At 40.6% G+C, this 22646-nt stretch overlaps 1 protein-coding gene across 1 annotated transcript in view; it reads right to left on the reverse strand.

Moving 5' to 3' along the window:
* Positions 1 to 22646, reverse strand: part of GUCY1A2 (guanylate cyclase 1 soluble subunit alpha 2) — a 321468-nt gene that overhangs the window by 261781 nt on the left and 37041 nt on the right. Inside the window, exon 3 of the mRNA XM_042904735.1 lies at positions 20405 to 20526. Within this exon, the coding sequence (XP_042760669.1) occupies positions 20405 to 20526 (122 nt within the window). The remainder of the gene's footprint in view (positions 1 to 20404; positions 20527 to 22646) is intronic.

The following is a 22646-nucleotide window of genomic DNA, read 5'->3' on the forward strand; positions in this document are numbered from 1 at the left end:
ATCATAAACATTCTCCCACACCACAGTGTCATCTTGCCACACTGTTCTCACTGCAACAGCTGCTTAATGTCCTCGGAAGCAGATCATATTTTAATTGACCATTTCCTCACAGTAAGACGGTTGGTTGTTGCCAATATTTTGTCATTATAAAGAGCATTCAATAAACGCCATCGAGCCATTATTTAAAGATTCTTCTTCTTGTTTTGAATTATTTCTTCAAAAAAATCTAAGGTGTGGGCCATTACCAAGAGGATGGGAAGGTTTCAATCTACTGATACTAAAGGTTTATAGGTTGTAATATGGCACAACTAAGTCTAATAGGAAGATATACTAAGGAATCAGGGCAGATTATGTTCTGCATTATAGTGTCTTTGACCCAAGGCTCGGAACAGGATGCTTCAGAAGCCCAAAGAGAAAGAGAGAACAGAATGCTCTATAATGAATTTATATAGCATTCCATTATACTTGGCTGAGTAAATCAGAGCCTACACAAGGTACCCAGTGTACAATATATATTTGTTCAGTAGATGTGTGAATGAATAAATGAATATTTAGGTTGCTTTAAATTTTAACTGAAACATGAGGGGGCTCATTAATATAGAAATGTAGATAATGCAGAAAATATGGACTGGATACTAATAAGTCCGTGGCTTTAAGTTCTTAAATTATTCCCATTCCAAAGCAAAAGTGGTGGTGGTGGTAACAGTGAGAGCCCACATGGGTACGTGTTAGATCCTCATTTATGCACAACTTAGCAGAGGGACCAATGAGGAAAATTTAAGGAAGAATAAAATAATCACTAATAAAAGCACTCTGTCAGCCAAAAACCAGTAAGCCAACTTTGTCATTATCACAATAGGACACATACAACAAATCAATGCAAAAGAATGCCAAAGACTGGGTGATTTTAGTGAAAACCCCAATCATTAAATTTGGGGCAGATGAGGAATGAAGACAGTAAGCTGAGTACAGTCTACCTCTGAGATGCGCTGGCAGATCCTGGAGACTTAACCTAAGAATCATCTCCTGTTCTTATCTCTTAAAATGTCCAAACAAGAGTCATTTCTCAAATTAGGCTGACTTCATCAGTGCCTTGTGAGCACGTCCTACTATCCAACTGGTGTCCTATCACTCAGACCCTCCCTACGGTCATCACAAGCAAGCAGAGGAGGACAAAGAAGAAAACACTCTACTTGTTACAAAGGGGAAGGAGGAAAAACTATGGGACAAAGAAGGTGCAAGAGGAAGAAAACAGCACCAAAGGCTTAGTTTCTTCTTATAGACAGCTTAATAGGTCAGTTTACGGGCCACGTGACCCAAAGGAGATGTAAAACAAAAATGTCTGGATTCAGAGTTCTTCATTTTCATATAAACATTTATCCCCGCCCTACCACTCCTTAACTCCTAAAGAAAACAAAGGTTCTATGAGAAATCTTTCTTAATATTTGAAAGCAAACAAAAAAGCATTTTCCAAAGGTCACCCAAATCTAGTACTTGACAGGAAGAAGATGTTACAGAGCTGTAAGATCTTGAACTTTCAGTCAACAAAAGATGCCACATGCTTTCCAAAGCACTTCTTTAATGCGCGGTAGAGAAATTCATAATTAAAAGCAAAATTTTAAAAAAATGGCTTTTCTCTCCTCAGTCCATTCCCAGGACTTGCCAGAATATTGCTATTTCCTTTCTAGCTTCCAGAAGCATGTCAATGGTCAACAGAGTTTGCTTTTTCTATCCCAGTGACAATGAAGTGGTTGGCCTGGTGCCCTAGAAGGCAAAGACACAGATTTTTTTTTTAGCTTTGTGACCATGGTAACCTTGTTCCAAGTGCAAACCTTACAATATGGGCGATCTTCTTTTAAAACAGTGAACCAATAAACTACAATTCTGCTGCCAGTAGAACTGAGCCAACAGTGAAGCTTACTCTAACATCCGTTTCACTTATCAGAATGATCCAAATATGTAGATAAATAAGACAAGAATGAAACCAAGGGCAGGCAAGCCTGTTTGTGGTAACAGTAGTACTAAGATATACTCTATCCCCCAAATCCCTATTTTTCTTGAGTACTAAAGTAGAAGCAGCCACAGCGGTTTGTGAATATACCACTGTTACTTAAATTTCTGCCTCCCATCAGTAACTAGATTCAGCCCACCATTTAATTAAAAATTGTGCCCCCTAAGGATCAAGATTGTCAAGTATGTCACAGCATGAAAATGCATGTCTGGATGTCAGATTGGAGGGGGGTGGTTAAAAATACGTAGGGAGACATTAAATGACATTTATCTGCCTTGTATGTTGGCTTCTGATCCTAAACAAGTTTGAAATTTGAGTATAATTCACTTAAATCCCGTTATTTCTATACAACAATTAAGGTTTTCAAGAATTACACAGACATGCATTTAAAATGGATATGGTTCTTTGGGCGCCTGGGTGGCTCAGTCAGTTAAGTGTCCGACTTAGGCTCAGGTCATGATCTCGCAGTTCTTGAGTTTGAGAACCACGTTGGGCTCTGTGCTGGCAGCTTAGAGCCTGGAGCCTGCTTCGAATTCTTTGTCTCCCTCTCTCTGCCCCTCCCCCATTCATACTGTCTGTCTGTCTCTCTCTCTCAAAAATAAACATTAAAAAAATGGATATGTTCTTGAAAAGTATTCCATCTGTACAACAAGAAAGAAAATTAGTATATCTAGCATGTGTCAGATGCTCTGACCCACTAGGAATTGCAACGACTGAGCCTAGGTCATTTTAACCATATATAGTTTCAGTCAAAGGGTTTTTCATCACCTCTAAATAGTTCACTTTGAACTCCTACTAGCTCAGTTGAAATACTGAACAGCTACTTAGCATGATGTCCTGCTTAAGGTGAAGATTCTGTTTAACTGTACACACTGCTATAGACAGAGACAGAAAGCACTGCTACTAAACATAGAAACACTTTATTTTTTTATTATTATTATTTTTAATGTTTTTATTTATTTTTGAGACAGAGAGAGACAGAGCATGAGCAGGGGAGGGGAAGAGAGAGAGGGAGACACAGAATCTGAAGCAGGCTCCAGGCTCTGAGCTGTCAGCAAAGAGCCCGACCCGGGGCTCGAACTCACAGACCGTGAGATCATGACCTGAGCCGAAGTCGGACGCTCAACAGACTGAGCCGCCCAGGCGTCCCAAACATAGAAACACTTTAATAGTACATTGCAATAGTATCTAATGACTGATGACAGACTGTGAAAAATCTTTTACCCTGGGTATTTAAAATGTCAGGGAAGCAATCAAAAAAATCACAGTCTACAGGAGAGATTATGTCAATGATTGATGAGGCTTCTGAATTCCATGAACGTATTTGGAAGTCCAAAACTGCCCTAAGAGTAAAGGGATTACAAGAAGGAAGGTGTATGTGGAGTGTACCTGCCATTTACGAGAGCATCAGGAGATTAACAAGCAATACAAGCAGTCAGCAGTTTTATCATTTTCATGGTGTGGAAACACGTGCTCTCATTCCTGCATATTTTTCTACAGGGAAAACAATAAGATGATCTGGAACGTAGAGGCATGAATCACCTGTTCTGAGACCAATTCCCTGCAGTATTAGGAAAATAGAGTAGGATTATGTTCAGACACTATTCTAATTTCATCTACAAGATCCTTAGTGCTACATTAGGTCAATAAGCAAGACCACAGAATGAGGAAATGCACCCCATAGATGGGCTCTACTCTGGACACTGATTACATGTATAAAATTTGGTGCTTTCATGAGTGAGGTTAGGGGAAAAAACACACTTAAGTATAAAAACAGACTACAGGCTCTTATTCAGGTGTTTTAGTTTGGGTTTGGATTTTTTTTAACTGGGGCTACAACCAAGTAGAAATAAAAAGTCCCTTTGGACTTATCTATCTTAATTATAATTTTATTCAACAGCTTTTAGAAATATTTCATTTTGATGTAATCTCAAACTTAGAGGAAAGTTGCAAGAATAGTACCAAAACTCCCTTTTTCTTTAACAATTTATCTCATCTGTCTTATTCTCATTCTCTCTCTCTCTCTCTCTCTCACACACACACACACACACACACACACACACACACACACACCATTTGAGAATTAAGTGGCACAGGTCCTTTCCTTTACCCCTAAATACTTCAATGCATATTTCCTAAGAACACAGATGTTCCCTTACATAACCACAGTACAATTTTGAAGATGAGGAAATTTAACTTTGGACAATATTATCTAATCCACAGTCCATATTCCAAATTCGTTTAATGGCCCAATAATGTTCTTCATGGCTCTTTCCTAGCACAGGATCCAATACGGGATTATTCGCTGCATTTGTCTAGTGTATTTAGCTTTCCTTCCTCTGAAACAGTTCCTCAGCCTTTGTCCTTCCAACAGTACTTCCCAGACACCTACGCTTCCAGGCCCCCTGCCTTGTTGGTGTGGTTACAAAGGATTAATACAGCACCTAACCACTAGGTACCCACAGTCAAGGTGGAGAGAAAGACCTGGAGACAATCAGGAAGCACACCATGAAATGTGCTTTAATAGAAGGATAAGCAGATTCCTCCCATCTTTATCAGTTCAAAACCCTTGCTCTCTAGATCCTTATTTTTTTCTATCTTCATAGAAGAATACTTGTATAGCCAGAATCGTCATTAGCAAAAATTATTTGTAAAATGTCTTTTAGTTCAAGGAACTGGCCAAAGTTGTGTGTGTGTGTGTGTGTGTGTATGTGTGTGTGTATGTATATATATGAATAAGGAGTATTATATGTACATGATACAGTATATACAGAAACAGTGTGTGTGTGTGTGTACACACACATACAGTAGTTTACGGTAATACATGCACACACACACACACACACACCAAGTTGGTTTTTCTTTTCTTTTCTTTTTTAAGAAACAGGGATGGTTCTTTTAAATAGGACATGTGTTAAAATTACTATTTTCAGACACAAAAAAATGTGACCTGGTAAAAAGAACTATGTTTTTTTCCTATAGTTAGAAAAGTTATATTCAAACCAACCTCAATCATTTATTAGCTAAGTGATCTTGCGTAAGTCACAATGTGGGCTTTAATGAGTTCATCCATAAAATGGAATGACAACAGTTAACCATAGAGGTTAACGTTTAACAGAGTACAAAATAATATACATTCAAGTTTTTATAAATAGTAAAGCACTATGTAATTTATAGATGTGTGTCTATATACACGTCCACAGATATACTTATGTACATAGGTGTGTGTGTGCATTAGACAGAGCATGAGAATGAGAGGGAGAAAGCCAAGGATGCATTTGATTTAGGATTTTTTAAAAACACAGTTCTCCAGGGGCGCCTGGGTGGCTCAGTCGGTTAGGCGGCCGACTTCGGCTCAGGTCATGATCTTGCGGTCCATGAGTTCTAGCCCCGCGTCGGGCTCTGTGCTGACAGCTCAGAGCCTGGAGCCTGCTTCATATTCTGTGTCTCCCTCTCTCTGACCCTCCCCTGTTCATGCTCTGTCTCTCCCTGTCTCAAAAATAAATAAACGTTAAAAAAAAAAAATTTAAAAAACACAGTTCTCCCGATTACCACATAGAGGAATTTTGAATCCCAAATTTCTCAGCCTATTTGGGGATGGTGTTCCCACTTCTCTTAAAATGGCTGTCTTCCATTCTTCTCATTAAGTACACAAGTTCTATTCTTCACGTCATGTGGTTTTCCCATGAGCTTCTGAAAACTGGCAATGCCAGGACAGCAGAGATTATGTTTGCCTGAGTCACTGTCAAATCTCTAGAACCAGCAGAGGCCTGATAGGTTGAGAGTACTCACCAAATGTCTGTGGTATGGGGAATACCAGTTGGGACCTTTTCTTGTCCAAAATACCGACACAGCATCACTGCCTTTCTCTTGAAGCAATCGCTACTGAGACATGAGCAGAGAAACCTGAACTTTTATCAACTGCCTTCACATTAGGGTAAATGATAAAAAGAAGGAAGGAAGGAAGGAAGGAAGGAAGGAAGGAAGGAAGGAAGGAAAGAAGGAAAGGAAGAAGGAAGGGAAGAAGGAAGGGAAGAAGGAAGTTCATTCTTGAAACTGTGAATCCAGAAATACCATTGAAACACCATAGTCCTGTAGAAATTCCATTAGAATTGTTTAAAAGAATTAAAAACTATTATCACTAACACAATTAATTAGTTAAGCCCTTCCCACCTGCTTTTACGTTCCATGGTATTATTTTTCTTCTCAGTACCTATCACTCTCAAGTCACTGTTTTTGTTATTTGTGATTTTTTGTTGTCTGTCTCCCCAATTTGTTTATCTCCCTGCTCATCACCAGCACCTAGAATGGTACCTCAAGAAAGTAGATATTCATTAAATATTTGTACTGACAGAACAAAGTATTTGAAAATTCTTTTATAAGACACTGCCTACAATATTACATATATATATATATATATATATATATATATACACACACACATATACATAATACACATATCACTAGATTAATAAACGTTTCCTGTATTTAATACAACTAAAACCCCAATGATCATGTAGAACCTTAAACTAAAGAAGTTTTATAGATTTGTAACAAGTTAGGGTCTCCTGATGAATCAATCCCCATCTAAAACAGTAAGTTTCCATGTGGCATGCAAGCAAAAAGTAATAACAAATTAAGAGAAGCCAATTTTTAAATGCAGATTTTCCTTGTTCCTTTTCACTGATATGTAGGACTGAGAATCAGAATAGTGAAAAAGAAAGGGTATGAAAGCATAAAAATAAATGAACAAGAGTATGAAGCCCCAGACATGAGTAAAGAAGTGACCAGCGGTCAGATGTGGCAGGAAGTACACAGAATGTGGAGAAACAGAACGAAAAGTAGAAAACTGGGGCACCTGGGTGGCTTAGTCAGTTAAGAGTCCGACTTTGGCTCAGGTCATGATCTCGCAGTTTGTGGGTTCGAGCCCCGCATCAGTCTCTGTGCTGACAGCTCAGAGCCTGGAGCCTGCTTTGGATTCTGTGTCTCCCTCTCTCTCTGCCCCTTCCCCACTCATGCTCTGTCTCTCTCTCTGTCTGTCAAAAATGAATAAATGTTAAAAAAAATTTTTTTAATATTAAAAAAAAAAAAAGAAAATTGAAGGCAACCAAGGGTATTTTCAGTCAAAATGTTTCTGGGCACTAGTCAGCACAATAACTCTTAAGAATCAGGATCATTTTTCAGTGCTCTGCATGTCCTCAGGGTGAAATCCCTCTTGGTCTCGCCTTTGTAAAGACCCCGCTCCACTCAATGAATCACTCCGCTCAATGAAATCTCACAGACCAGTATCAACTTCTCTTTCCCATGGCAGCTGCAAACTCACTCTACTGCCCACTTAATTTCCCCCTAGGCTAACTGTCCTCTGGTGATTACTTGAATTCCAGTCCTGATATTATGGGGGATAAAAATGTTAATAAAGCTATCATTTTACTAAAACTATGACCAACAATTTCTGATGCTGGATGAACCACCTACCATATGTCTTTGCAAAGTTAATGACATAGGATAGAGAAAGGGAGAACTGACCCATAACTCATATATCCATTTATGCAGGGATGAGAGAAGATCGGGGAAAAAAAGCAACATGATATCATAAATGTATGATGAAGATGGGCAGTCGAAGTCAGCAGTGCTCAGCATCAAAGATACCTGGCAAAGAGAAAAGAGAAAGCCTGGCTATAGCAGAGAGCATCTAGCAAGAGGCATTAAACCTTTATCTGGAAGGCAAAGGGCATAGAAGGGAAGCCGGGCCCCAGGTCCTGCTTAGGGTTCAAAAGCTGAGTTGAAAGTCATAGGCAGAAGTAGAGTAAGTCAAAGGAACTGAAAGTTGTCCAAGGCAGCAACCCACTCTCAAAAAGAAGACAGAAAGAGAATCCCAGATTCTAGAACTTCGGGTAGCAGAATTGTAACTTGGTACCAAATTCCCTATGAATTCAATGAAGTGTCCTAAGCACACCTGGCCAAAAGCAGGGTTAGCCTTGGAATGCAAGTATCAAGACATGCCTGCACACCAGGGCTCTCTTGGGAGCTGATTTTTAAACAAATTCTTGGTCCCCATCCTAGACATGATGAATCAGAGGATCTGTTGTTTACAGAGTATCTAGTTTACAGAATATATGGTGGCTGCAGGCTGGTTTTTTAGTTTGGTTTTAGTCTGTCTTTTGTTGTTGTTGTTGTTGTTGTTGTTGTTATTGTTGTTGTTGTTCTTGCTAATGTCTCCAGATGATCCTACTGAACCATCACTAGAAGAATCCACTGTTTTAGACTCTGGAGTAGAAATGATCACTTGTGGGATTAGCATTCAAATCAATAATGCAAAACACATCTCCCTAGCAAAGGCAAAAGCATTAATTCATTAATGTTAAAATAAAAATAGAAATTTTTGGAGTTGGCTTTTCCTCTTTTTTCCCCTCATCTGGCTCTGAACAATATTCAACTTGACCAGTGTGTCTGAGTCAGGAATTACCTCAGCTTCCTTGCGTTTGAAAATCACATCTGTTTCTTCTTCAACTGCCTCCTGTCAGGGCTCCACTGGTTCCTTTTTGCATCTTTTACCAACACTTCCCTTACCTTAAATACCGTTCTACCCATACCATCCAGGATACACCTCTTTCATGGGGGACTCACCACTGTGGTTCTTCTGACTCCCATTTTCTGTGTGGTAAGTGAAGCCCGATCCTTCATGTCTCCAACCACTGTCTCTCCCAACAACCTACCCAACCAGATCCAGACGGCACACTGGTGGGAAACAGTGTACCAGCTGCCTATGAAGACTACAATAAAATTCACTTGTATCACAGGCTGCTAGTATTTCCAGGTCTACATCTTCTCTTTCCACACAGAAAATTTACCATTTCTTTTAATATTTATTTTTGAGAGAGAGAGAGCGAGAGAGAGTGAGAACGAGAGAGAATGCATTCTCACATGAGTGGGGGAGGGGCAGAGAGAGGAGGAGAGGTAGAGGTGGGGTACGGAGAATCCCAAGCAGGCTCTGGGCTGACAGCAGAAAGCCCGAGTCAGGACTCGAACTCCCGAACCATGAGATCACAACCTGAGCCAAAGTCGATGTTCAATTGACTGAGCCACCCAGGCATCCCCAGAAATTACCATTTCTTATTTCAAAGCTAAGACCAGAGTTGGTGGAAATCTAGGGTAAAAAACATGATAGGGAAAAAAATTGGAATTTGGGGTTCAGTCATGCTATGTCTGAAATGAATCTCCTCTCACACACACTACCTATCATTAGGGGTAACAGAAATAGGGAGATAGGATTCTAAAGCATCTAGAGAATTCATCCAGGATACAGAATCCTCCCTAGATCCCCACATGGAAAATAGAGCATATGGGAATCTTTAGCTGAGAAGGCTCATGAAAAACAAGAGAGTAATATTTTGCTTTTTGAATATAGACTAACAGTGAGATAATAAAAGGAATGTGCCATACATAAAAAGCCCTAATTTAAGTAACATTTTTATTGTGACTCATAAAACTCTACTCACCAAATTAATTTAAACAGCTGATAGAAATGCTGTCAAAAACACTTAAAACTGACTGAAAATCTGAACTCATGGCAAATAAGAATGACAACTCATCTAGCATAGAACCTAGGATGCTTGAATTTAACTCTAATCTTTGTCAATTTTCATTAATTTTCAGGATAATTAAATTGCATGTTATAAAAATGCACAGTTGAGTCAAAGTCAGAGTTCTGTAGCAAAGAGCAATGAAAACAGAAAACAAGGTACCAAATAAAAAAGAAAAAGTACACCTACAGGTAGAAATGATGAATCTGCAAATAAAAGTCATCAAATAAAAAGGAAAAAGTGAAGAGAGAAGGAGAGGCAGTGTGTCCATTTGAGTTTAAAAGACTCAAAAAAATAGGGGCACCTGGGTTGCTCAGTCAGTTGAGCATCTGACTTGGGCTCAGGTCATGATCTCACAGCTCCTGAGTTCAAGCCCAGCATCAGGCTTACTGTTCTCAGCATGGAGTCTGCTTCAGATCCTCTGTCCCCCTCTCTCTCTGCCCCTCCCCCCTCTCATGCTCTCTATCAAAAATAAACATTAAAATAAGTACATAAAAATAAAAGATTCAAAAAATAGTATTTACATTAAAAAAGGAAATGTGCCAAATCATGATGAACTCGCTTCACAAAAATGAGATCCAAGTCTGACATATGAAATGATATAGGCTCACGCACCTCTTTCTCACATAGTAAGGAAAAAATCAGAATTCCTTCTAACTCAGAGAAAAAACAAAAATAGCCATTAGTCTTTTGCAATAGAGCAGTTGAGGAGTCAATAAACAAATCTGGAGACTCTCACATGTGAGCCTCAGCGTCGCCATCCCCACGAGCTCATGTGTGAACCTCTGCAAGCAGCCTGGCCTATCTGTGTGATTTCTTCTGTTCTAAGTCAGACCTAGCTTCTTTTCTTCCTTCCTTTCCATCTTCCTTCCTCCAGTTCATTCATTCTTTCGTTCTTTATTTTTTCCTTCCTTTCTTTCCTTCCTTCATTCCTTCTTCCCCCCTCCCTCTTTCTTTCTTCCTTTCTTGAATGTTGCAGATATTAAGTGGAAGTGATACCATCTCCTGAGAAGAGGGATGGGAGGTTGTTGAAGAGGACTGAGAAACCTGCTCAGAAGAATGACCAGAGTAATATAAGGTTTAGTGAAGTGAATGACTCACTGGTCCTGACGGTGTTGAAAGGAATTCAAATTACCGCCCTCTGGGGGCTAGGGGTGCATAAGGACATTGATCAAGACTGCTTGTGGGTATCTTCAAATTTGAACACCTCCAACAAACAGGATTACAAGTGATGTCACCTAGAATTTACACCCAAATTCCTAATTTCATTTCATTTCCCACTGTGTAATGCTGGCTAGCTCCATTTTAGAGACTTATTTTTTACCAAAGCAAAGATAAAGAGTCTACCCATTAGTACCATGGGCAATTTCTGCTACGATTGAGAATTTCCAAGCAGTTTCTCCATTCAGTCATAAAATCTTGAAAAAGCACTAAGGATGACAAAACAGGAGGCAAAATTCTTTTCTCTTTTGTTGATGTTGAAATTGTAAGAAGACAGCAGGGGCGGTTTTGTTTATGAAAACTTCAAGGGAGGGACAGTCAGTTGGGCATCTGACTCTTGATCTCAGTTCAGGCCATGATCTCAGAGTTCATGAGATCAAGCCCTGCATCAGGCTCTGTGCTGACAGTGCAGAACCTGCTTGGGATTTCACTCTCCCTCTCTCTCTGCCCCTTCCCTGCTCGTGCTCTCTCTTGCTCAAAATAAATAAGTATTTTTAAAATATAAAAATAAAACTTCAAGAGAAAAGGCACATCAATTAGAAGGAATAAAATTTTTTTAAAAATCTAACAATACCAATTTCTGTATAGGATGTGTAGCAAATGGTACAGCCACTTCGGAAGACACCTTAGCAGTTTCTTACACAGCTAAACAAAGTGCAGAAATCACACTCCTGGGTATTTACCTAACTAGTTTGAAAACTTATGTCTCCACAAAAACCTGTGATTGAATGTTTGTAGCAGGTTTATTCATAATTTCCAAACACAGAATCGACCAAGCTGTCCTTCAAGAGATGAACAGAGATGCCACCTGTGGTCTATATGTATGATGAAATACTCTTCAGAGATCAAGAGGAATGAACTATCGAGGCACACAAAGACATCTATTAACCCTAAATGCATACTGTTAACAAAAAAAAAAACAATGTAAAAATGTTAAATTTCGTGTGATTCCATTTAGAAGACACCCTAAAACAGACAAAAACTACAGAGAAACAAACTTATCAGTATTTGCCAGGGATGTGGTGCAAGGAGGAGGGCAGGGCTGAATGGGTGAAGTGCAGGGGATTTTTTTCTAACAGTTAAAGTATTCCGTATGATACTGTAATGGTGGACGGCAGATACATGACACTGCACTTATCAATACTGATACGATTTTCCAGCACAAAATGTGAACTTTAATGCATGCCAATTTAAAAATACACACATACACACACGTGCACACACACGCACACACACACACACACAGATCCAAGAATCACAGGACAAAATTAAGAATGTGATTAAATAATGGAACTGTATTATAAATGGAGGAAAAACTCCTCACTGGAGGTGGTAGGGGGTTAAGGTGCTGACCTAAGTAACATGGGAAATGAGTAGAGTCTAAAACTCCATACATAACTTCATACCCCAAAAATGCACAACACTACACTCTGGTTGATAAAACATTTTCCCCACAAGAGTGTGTGTCAACAATTCTGAAACAACTGAAACAACTGTACGTGTAAGCTGCAAGTGAACAATTAAGTGGGTGGGATGCCCAAGGAGGGCCAAGTTTCCCGCTGTTGCAGTAAGAGGTTACAGACAAGCAAGGGGAATAAGCTAAAACATTCCATGCGGTTGGATCACTATGGACTCACATTTAGCATAATCCAGAGATGATGCACACAGAAACACTGACAGAGAGGCATATATACAGGAGTTAGTACACACATAGGTATTTTCCTGCTCTGTCAGCTGAGGGGGCCTGAAAGGAAGAATATCCCAGCCGCAGTAAGTACTCCGAGTGCCCAGATTTGGGTTTCTAACACCATTCTCCAATCAAAGGACTCCTCGGATTAACAGCTGATTCTAGGCCTGAGGCAGAAAATACACACGATGAGCCTGGAGCATCTTGTACTGCTATCAAGTGAGGAACTGTTCAACACACACACACACACACACACACACACACGAGTGATGGGCATATGTCCAAGTACACAGCAGACAATTGCAAGACCTGACCAGTACTCTTCAAACTTGTTAAAGTCATCAAAAACAATGAAAATCTCAGAAACTGTCAGATGAAGGAGTCTAAGGAGATACAACAACTAAGTGTAATACAGTATCTTACATGCAAGTCCGGAACCGAACAGGTAAAAGTCAAGGATATCTGAATAAAGTGTGGAATTTAGTCACTAATAATGTATGAATATCATTGGGACCAAAGTACCATATGAATATCAAGACATCAATAATACAAGAGAGAAGTTTGGAATATGTGATAACTCTTCTATAAATATCGAACTCTACTGAAATTAAGAATTTTTAAAAATATAAAGGTTAGAAAAGAAAAACAAAGACCTACCTACTGAAAATTTCAGGACAGAGAACAGTAGTTGGAGGAATCCACGGTGTGAGAAGTCGCCCTCCCATACAAAGAAGTGCCAGACAGAAAGCTGGTGATGACAATGAGACAACGTACTAGAGAAAAACAAAGACCCCCCAGAAAAGGGGGAAGAAAAATGACAGTCAGGTTTTTCCAGTAAGGAAGAGAAGCTAAGTATGGAGAAATCCAGCAGGACAATGGGAAAAGACCAGTTATAAGATACAGAAAAAAAATGTTCCTAAAATAAAACAGATGATCTACAGGAAGAGAGAAAGCCTCCCCATCTCTGTGGATACGCCTGTATCTTCTAAAAGTGATGTGCATGATTGAAGATTCAGTTATTAGTGTTTATTTTACATGCAGGAGCCAGTGTCCACCCTCAGCAGTCTTCCTCCTTTTCAGACCGACCTGCCACATCTCATCACTGCATGTAAAGTATGCAAGCAGAAAGTGAAAAACACAGGTTCCTTCCAATTTACATAGACCCACTATTCAAGATCTCTGTTAGGAATTAAATTGTGTTATTAATTTGGGTCGCCTGGGTGGCTCCATCGGTTAAGCGTCCGACTCTTGATTCTGGCCCAGGTCATGATAGGGCCCTGCGTCCAGCTCTGTGCTGTGAGGAGTATGCTTGGGACTCTGTCCCTCCCTCTCTCTCTGCCCCTCCCCTGCGTGCACAGTCTCTTCCTCTCAAAACTAAACATTTTTAAAAACCGTGTTTAAAAAGAAAGAAAAAAGAAAAGTAAACAGTTTGTGAGTTTGAGCTCTATGTCAGGCTCTGTGCTGACAGCTCAGAGCCTGGAGCCTGCTTCAGATTCTGTGTCTCCCTCTCCCTCTGCCCTTCGCCGCTTGTACTCTTTCTGTCTCTCAAAAATAAATAAATGCTAAATTTTTTTTAAATTTTTTTTTAAATTGTGTTAATTCATGTTATTAAATGAGATAATGTAACAACTTTCTTAATGAGATACTGTGACCATGTTCCTAAACTTTAATAGGCAGCACCCACTAAAACAAAATCAATGGCCCAAGAAACACAACTTTTAGAGGCTTTGTGCCCCACCAGTGATGTCTAACATACTAAGTCAAGCCACTTAAAATACCAAGATCGGCTTGAAATCTTGCAGCCAGCAGAACTGGCATGTCGTTTACTACAGTTTAACTGTGAGGCCTTGTCTGTGTCTTGAGGACAAACGCATCAGCCTTCTTTCTCACTGTCAACACCTGAAATCTAGACAAATACTGTTTCTAAACTGACAAGGGTCCACATTGTAAAGAGACTGCACTCTCCTCAACACCAGTGGGGAATGTTGTGGATACATGTCACGTGCAAGCACATATCGAAAAGCAGTGAACTAAGTACAATTCACACAATTCAGAGAGACTTGTGCAATTCGCAATAGAGAAGTGACATAAAGCCCATTTCGGTTGTGATTCTGGAAGACCGCGCAAAGCCCTGGAAAGAAAGCCCTGCGGTTCGAATCAGACTGACCTGGGTTTAAATCCTGCTTCTATGGCTTCTCATCCCTGACAAAGGAATCTAACAAGTTAACATCTCCAAATATCCATTTCCTCACCTGCAAGAGTGAGCAATGGAGTCTCCCAGGGCTGATGCAAACTTTTGTGTAGCACTTGTCATGCATCAGGCTGCTTTAAGCACTTTATATAAATTAACTTATTTACTCTTCCTAACAACTGTAGGAGATACGTGGTTATATTACCATCATTTTACAAAATGGGAACTATAAAGTACAGAAAGGCTGGGTAACTCGTTTCAGCTCACACAGCCACTAGGTAGGTAAGCTGCATGTTCAACCCAAGTAGTCTGGTTCATTTTTGCCCTAAACCGTTAGTATAGCAGAATACCATTATTAAAACAATTAATAAATCAAGTCTCCTCCAACCACCTTATTTCTAATCCATTTCTTTAAATACTGACATGATTTACTTAATGAAAGAGAAAAATTATCCATTACTAAGTGACATTAACAAGAACTATATTAGAATTTATCTATTACTGTCTATCTTAATTCATCAATAAAAATGTTAAGTGATTATTGCACCAGTGAGTTCTCCAAGATTCCATATATGTTAATCAAAGAATGGTTGAGTGAATGGGAGAATGTGTAAGAGTTATTCCAAGAAAACCCCCAAAGTAATCTTAACCCTCAGTAAGGCGAACTAATCCTTCACAGTTTTATGGTCAATTAGCAAGGCTGCTAACACGCACATTCCGAGGCACAAGAAAACCAACCTAACAGTTAACATACAAACAAATTATTGCTTATAAAAAATAAAAGGGTCCCTATCAGCTAATGATTCTGGAATGGGGAGCACTTTACAGTGAGCTCTGCATTCAGAGTATTTCTGAGTCCCCAAGACTAAGAAAAAGCTGTAATGTGTAAGCCCCAAAGGCCATCTCCTTCATCCTCCTCATCAGCTCCTTCCCAACAAATATCCCCCTGACCTCACTTTGATTCTGACCTAACATGTGCTAAGTTTTTTGAAGATAATAAAGCCCCACTCTAACAGACAACCTTTAAAAAGAGAGACAACTTGGGGCACCTGGGTAGCTCAGTCGGTTAAGCGTCTGACTTTGGCTCAGGTCATGATCTCACGGTTTGTGGGTTTGAGCCCCGCGTCAGGCTCTTTGCTGACAGCTCGGAGCCTGAAGCCTGCTTCTGATTCTGTGTCTCCCTCTCTCTCTGCCCCTCCCCTGCTCACGCTCTGTCTCTGTCTCTCAAAAAGAAATAAATGTAAAAAAAAAAAAATTAAAAAAAATGAAATAAAATAAAAAGAGAGACAACTTAAATGAATATTCTTTCACTGTTCATGTCCTTGTGATTATATTGAGAGGAAATGCACTTAGCAAAAGCAGCATGAAACTCTACTTTGTGAACACCCAGTAAATAACTGGTGCTTACTGAAACAGCAACCTCAAGTTTGCTCCAGGTCGTTAGGAAGTGAATTCCCTAGAGCGCCCATCTCTGATTTCTATCCTACTGCGCGAGGACTTTTTCTGACACCACCATCACCTCCACCTCAGGGCACCAGATGCTCTCCAACCAACACATCCCCAGTCCCCCCAACACAACTAAAACTGGTCAGAGCTGCAACAGCCACACCAAAGTATGGGACCAAACTTAATGCCACGTTAACACTGTTTTTCTATCTGCAAAGCTAAAAGGGAGCTGTGGGGAAGGCGCTGCTCTGGCTTGATTAAAGACTGGTCAGCCTACATATTTAGGCAGATACACCATGGATGCCCTTCTGAACAGGGATGGTTACCTTGTTGTAAGGAAACAATCGAGCACACAGAGTAGTCTGGGTGTCCGTCCTTCTGTCGTTAAGGGTAGCCTGAATGTCCAAGACTCTGCTTGGGTTGATAAGGAAAATCCAAAAGGATAAAAACAACTGGAACAGCCATACCCCTCATTTATTTTACATTGCCTTATGTGAGGAAGTTATGCCATTTAGACTGCCTCTCCCTTAGCTCTCCCTACTCAGTCAGGGCTTTATCACAGATGCTCCTTTGTACCGTTCAAGCATTCCAATTTCCGAGAAAATACTCAATGCCACACCTAAGAATATCAATACATTTTACTACTTAATTGGAGCTAAAAATGGGCCTTGCTGACTACGGCTGGAAAAGCCATAATTTTTCAGACAACTAAAATTAGATCATTTCGGTGAGCAAAAGACATATTCCAAATAAAGCAGTAAATTTAACACAAAAAGCCTCCAGCAGGGAGGGCATAGTTCACAACTATCTTTCTTTGGAGAGCCTTTCTCAGAGTTTAAAAGCCCCTTTGGGGTGCTGTCCTGAATTAGCACAGGGACTGCTGGAGCACCAATATGAGGCGATGGATGAGTATGAGCAGCCTGTACTTAATATTCCTAATTTGTAAGATGAGACAAAAGACAGCAACAACCAGTTTCTAAGCCAAGAGAAGAGAAATAAGTGAGAGAATGTTGATCTGGAAACAGTTCTGTCCCATTACTCGTAGGGGTGTGAACCACTCTCTAATGCACACGCATTTCCAGGGAGTCCTAGGAAAGCAGGGAGGAAACGAACGCATGACAGAGGCCAAACTGGTTTTCTGCAGCAAGATCTTGCAGACCCCTCACATCCTTCTTTTTACTGCAGGCCAACCACTCAACTCAAACTTCAACCTAAAAACCAGCAAATGATCAAACCATCCAAAGGAAGACATGCTTAGTTGATAGGGTTATTTTGAAAGGAGAAAAATTGGCTTCTCTAGTCTTATTTTCTGACCTAGGAATTTAAATCTTTCCTGAGAAGAGGAAGTGTAAGTCACCTACAGATGAGCGAACAAACACATTTCTCGTCTCTACCACAACGTCCTTGTTGGTTAAGAAGGTGAGAGAAGTAGGTGTTTCTCCATCGCAATCCACCCATATTCTAACCATGCTCCCCAAAATCAATGAACATAAATCATACTGTTGGAAAATCGCCCTTTGGTAGGATTTGAGGATTCCAGCAATCAAAATTCCTCTGAACCTGGTTGAGACTCTCCACTCCCATGCTAAACTCCCCCACTCAGAAGATAACTTCCTTTCTCATACAGTGTTTTTCTGTTCAAGGAGTTGATCAACTCTTACATTCTCATAAATGAACCCTAAGAGACTCTTAAATACTGAGAACAAACTGAGGGTTGATGGGGGATGGGGGAGAGGGGAAAGTGGGTAATGGACATTGAGGAGGGCACCTGTTGGGATGAGCACTAGGTGTTGTATGGAAACCAATTTGATGATAAATTATATTTAATATTAAAAAAATGATTGCACTGTGGAATTTAAATGTAATTTAAAAAGAGGAAATCTAAGCAAGCCTAGGTCAGTCATAGTGCAGTGACCTGTTGAAAACAAAGCTCTCACTGACTCTGACCAGTAAAGGTAAAGCTGTTACCTTCGTCCTAGGATAGCCTGTATTGCAAGCAAGAGTTATGAAAAGACATTACCCAAAAGAGAACAGCTACGTCTTAGACACATAATCACCTGTTGGATCCACGCCAGTATCTGGTCGACAGATGGCAGGCATTTCATTTTATTCTTCAGACATTTAAATTTTACAAGATTGTGATTTTTAGATTTGAAGAACAACCCATTGTTACTAAGAGGGAAAAAAAAATCTAGTATCTCGTGTCTAGGAAAACTTGCTATTTATGAAATCCAAACCCTGTTGTACAGTCACCTTCTAAATCATAAGCACCTCACTTAAAAACACTCTGTCATTGATATCCTCAGGTAGCAAGCATCCTGCCTGCAGCTCTTTTCATGCCCTACTTGAGCTGCAACTCAAGGCAACTCCAGGAGAGCAACTGAGCTGTGCTGGGCCAACAGTGCCCCCTGGTGGTTACCCTGTCAAACTGTCTGACCTCAAGTGTGTGGGACTTGGGCACACCCACCTTCAAGGCTGTTGACATGCCTTGAGCACCTGCATAGATTTATCCTCAACATTTCCTCCCTGCTCTCACTCCGTGATGGGCAAGGTGGGGAGCATATGACACGACAATGTGAGGGGCGGTGAAATCTTTAGAAACTGAGTAAGAGCAGCTTTCAAAATCATAAACGCCCCTTGCCAAGATTCTAATACATCCCTTAGTGAGGCATCATCTCACGCCACCCCTGGAAAATCACAAGGTCTCAAGAGAAATAAATGTTACTGATGGAGTTGGATTTTTTCTTTTTTTGTCATCCAGCTAAATTTATTCCATTTAAATGCCCATCTTTTATTGGAGATTAGACTTTCCTATTTTGCGGAGAGTTTAAATGTCCCTTTTTTATGAAATGGTGATGTTACAACATGATCACTTTAACAAATTATCCTTACTTGGCCAAGTTCACCAACTTTATTTGGGTTTTTTTTTTTTTAACTGATGGACAATTCTTGAAAATAAAAAATCAGAAAAGTTTGGTTTTGGGTAATGACTGGCCCCTCTTCCCAGTTATTCTTATCCCTTCTCTTCCACAATAATTAAGTTTACTGGGGTAGTAAGACATCCCTGCACCTGTACTAAGATTGAGGACAGTCAGTCCTTGGGTTCTTCTCACTGTCCATCACTCTCTTACATGCATAATAGACAAACCACCCCTCACAAAAAGGTCCATGTTCTTAATAATTTGTGTTTACCTAGGATGAAAATCTTATCAATTGGCAGGTGGCATCACAGCTTGAGTGTAAAAGCCAGATCCACCTCTGGGAGTCAGATATGTTTAGAAAAATCTGGTAGAGTCATGGTTTGAGGTCACCTGGAATCTGTCTGTAGAAGGGACTCAGATGTCTCCAGAGAAAGCACCTACTCTAACAGGAAACAAAGTCAGGCAAACAAGTTTGCCCCAGTCTTCATCCATCTGATTCTGAGAGAGAGGAGATTCTGAGTTCTATATGGAGTCTGTCACTAAGATTTGTTGTTCCCTACCACCCCTCCCCAACACTCTATGGATCCCTGAGTAGTAAGGAAAAAGGAGAATTCCCAAAAAATTCAAAGAGCTATTTTTTCTTTTACTACAAACCTACAAAAGACATTACGGCAAAAAAGTATTTCTGCTCTGATAGCTACTGTGCATGTAATACAAGGTAGCTCTCACACACCAAGAACATCATATAGTAAGAGAGCACGGCTCATTTATGGTGCCTGAAGGCAGCATGATTTAGTGTGCTAACACTCCTCCTTCAAAAACAGTCCTGCTGCCATACTACTGGCATCTTCAAGGTGGACACACACACACACACACACACACACACACGGACAAAGACCTCAGTAGATGACCTGCCACCACCTCTGAGTGTAGAGTCCACTATGGGTACATGTGAGCCACCCTCCAGCTCCAACCAAGGCCTCTCACAAATACTGTTATGGCAATAATAGAGTGTGGGCTTGGACAGGAAGATCCCCAACTTCAGTCGAAGTTAAGAACCAGAGAAATATGGATTACAGGAGGCTGATACCAACATACAAATTCTGGGTTTCCCTGGCACGTGAGTATTCTTATTATGTTTTTCTACCTCCAAGGAAACGGCGTGCACGTAATTTGCACTTACACATCTCCAGGAGTGTCGAAATTAAGTCACTTGAAGACAAGGTCCTAGTCTTCATTTGCCTTAGTCTCCAAACCCCCCATCAGTAGAAAATGAAACATTTATACTTGACTTTCCCTTCTCCCCTCATTCTCTCTCAACCTATAAACATATAGTTAATATACCGAGTATATTAGCAGTGCATTGAAGGATTCCTGAGACGTCTTCAATACCCTCTTTGTTGGAACGGTCTGCATAGGAGCATCTGTTAGAGATATTGTGGAAATTCCTTTCTGCATCCCTGTAACTAAGAAGAAAACAAAATTAGCATACAGAGCAAATTTTTAAACCATCTGCGAATGCACTCATATATGCACACACAAGCACACGTACTCTGTGCTTTTAAAAATAACTGCATTTTAAAATAACTCAGGGTTTCAGACACCACTTCTGGCATAACCCGCCATTAACATCAGCATGAGCTGTGTGGATCAGGAACCAGAGGCCATCATTAATAAGACAGCTGTGTGTGGAAAAAAAAAATACATGAGGAGAACCAGAACATGTATCAGTTTGTACAGCTAGTGGTTTCCTTATCTGAGTGCTTCAGAGCTGCTGGTAATCTGTTTCTGTAAGGAAGATGCCTGGCAATAAAAATAATTAATGGTACTTACTTGGTGCACTGGTACTTTGTGAAAAGTCAACACGTCCTAACCTCTATCACAGCCCAGGACGCAGCAGTGTGGTGCATGGATAACAAATTAGCTAACGAACCACTTGGAGTCTGACAGAATTTGAATCATGCTCTTACCATTTTCTATCGGTGGGACTTTGAGCAAGTAACCTCATCTCTTCGAGTCTAACTCGCCCCCCTCATAAAATGGAGATCCGCTCCCCCACCACAGTTCTTGTGAGGACAGAATTACAAAATGCCTGTGTAATCAGGTGATGCCTGGAACTTCTCCAGTTGCCTCTAGATTAGAGCGAAGGCACCAGAGCTGAAGACACTAGAGGCCTGATGCTCCCACATTCTACAAAAGTAGCAATTCCCTTCAGAACTTAAGAAATGACTGGAGGCCCTGCCATCACCAGCTCACAGAAGCAAAGGAATAAAAAAAAATTGAAAGCAAATCCTCGGAAGAAAAAGTAACTGGCCTAGGAGGAGAACACTGTTGTTATTCTTCCCTTGCCCTACAAGAAAAAGAGAAAGGACAGGTTTTCTGCAGAACCCCAGTTGGGGAGAGAGGGGTCCGCCCCTGGTCAAGATGGGGCGCTGGGTACCACATTCCGCTGTGAACGTCTGCTGAGGTGGTATAATTCCTGATCATCCCTTGGTGCCTGAGTGGAGGGAGAAGGTTCCAGAAAGACTTATTAACAGGGAAAAGAAAGAGAGGCAAAATAGGAGCCGCCTACCATACCTCCATTTGGCAAGGCAAAAATTAGGCATTTCCCATGGGTCGGGGAGATACTAGGAAAGAGAAGAACGCTTGGGTTGTCCCCTCTTACTGCCTTCCCCAGCCAGAGGCTCCCAGCAGGAGAGAGATCCCACCAGCAAGACCATGAAGTATACTTCTCAGGGGCAAGAGTGGGGCATCTGAAATACCTTACTGAGGGTCTCCTAGCCAAGACAGGACTGTCACAGTCATCAGTGAATTTAAAAAGGCTGCCCCTATCTTCCATTTTACTCCTGCCTGATACATAAGAGAAAGGGACGTAGAAAGGGTTGGCCTGGACCACAGGAGTGAAATGCCCCAGGATACCCCTCTACTTGCATTCTGACACAGGCAGACAGGGATGGAATGGGGAGAATGGATATGTGATTGACATGTGAACTCATCTGGAGTAGACTACAGACTCCCTGGAAGTTCTTGAAAATCAGGGCAATCCACCCAATATCACAGCGGACCCATCCCTGCATGTTCGAAGCAACTGAGAGGAAAAATAAGATGGCCTCAGGCTGGCACACTCCCCTGAGATCAGATCCCAACAAACCAGTTTGGCAAAACGCTCATTACAGTTTCCAGGATGCAGGAATCACTCAGTAAAAGGTAGAATGGGGAACATGGTCATCAAAAACAGACAAATACAGGATTGTTTGTAAAATCAGGCTCTCTCACTTTAATTGGACTGATCCTAGACCAAATGTTTTTTTCTCACAGCTTCAGTTTCCTTATCTACAAAATGAGCTTTATGCAATAATCTTATGAAACAGATGGTCAATATCCCATAAAATAAGAGGTGTAAAGTGTCCAGTACATTGCCTCAAAAAGAGTAATCAATTAATAGATAATAGCTTTTATTTTTTATTTTTTTAATTTTTTAAGTTTATTTATTTTGAGAGAGAGAGTGTGTGTGTGAGCAGGACAGGGGAGGAGAGGGAAGGACAGAGATATCCAAGCAGACTCCACACTGTCCGTGCAGAGCCCA

Source organism: Panthera leo, chromosome D1, assembly GCF_018350215.1.
Source record: "Panthera leo isolate Ple1 chromosome D1, P.leo_Ple1_pat1.1, whole genome shotgun sequence".
In the NCBI taxonomy this organism is placed as follows: domain Eukaryota; kingdom Metazoa; phylum Chordata; class Mammalia; order Carnivora; family Felidae; genus Panthera; species Panthera leo.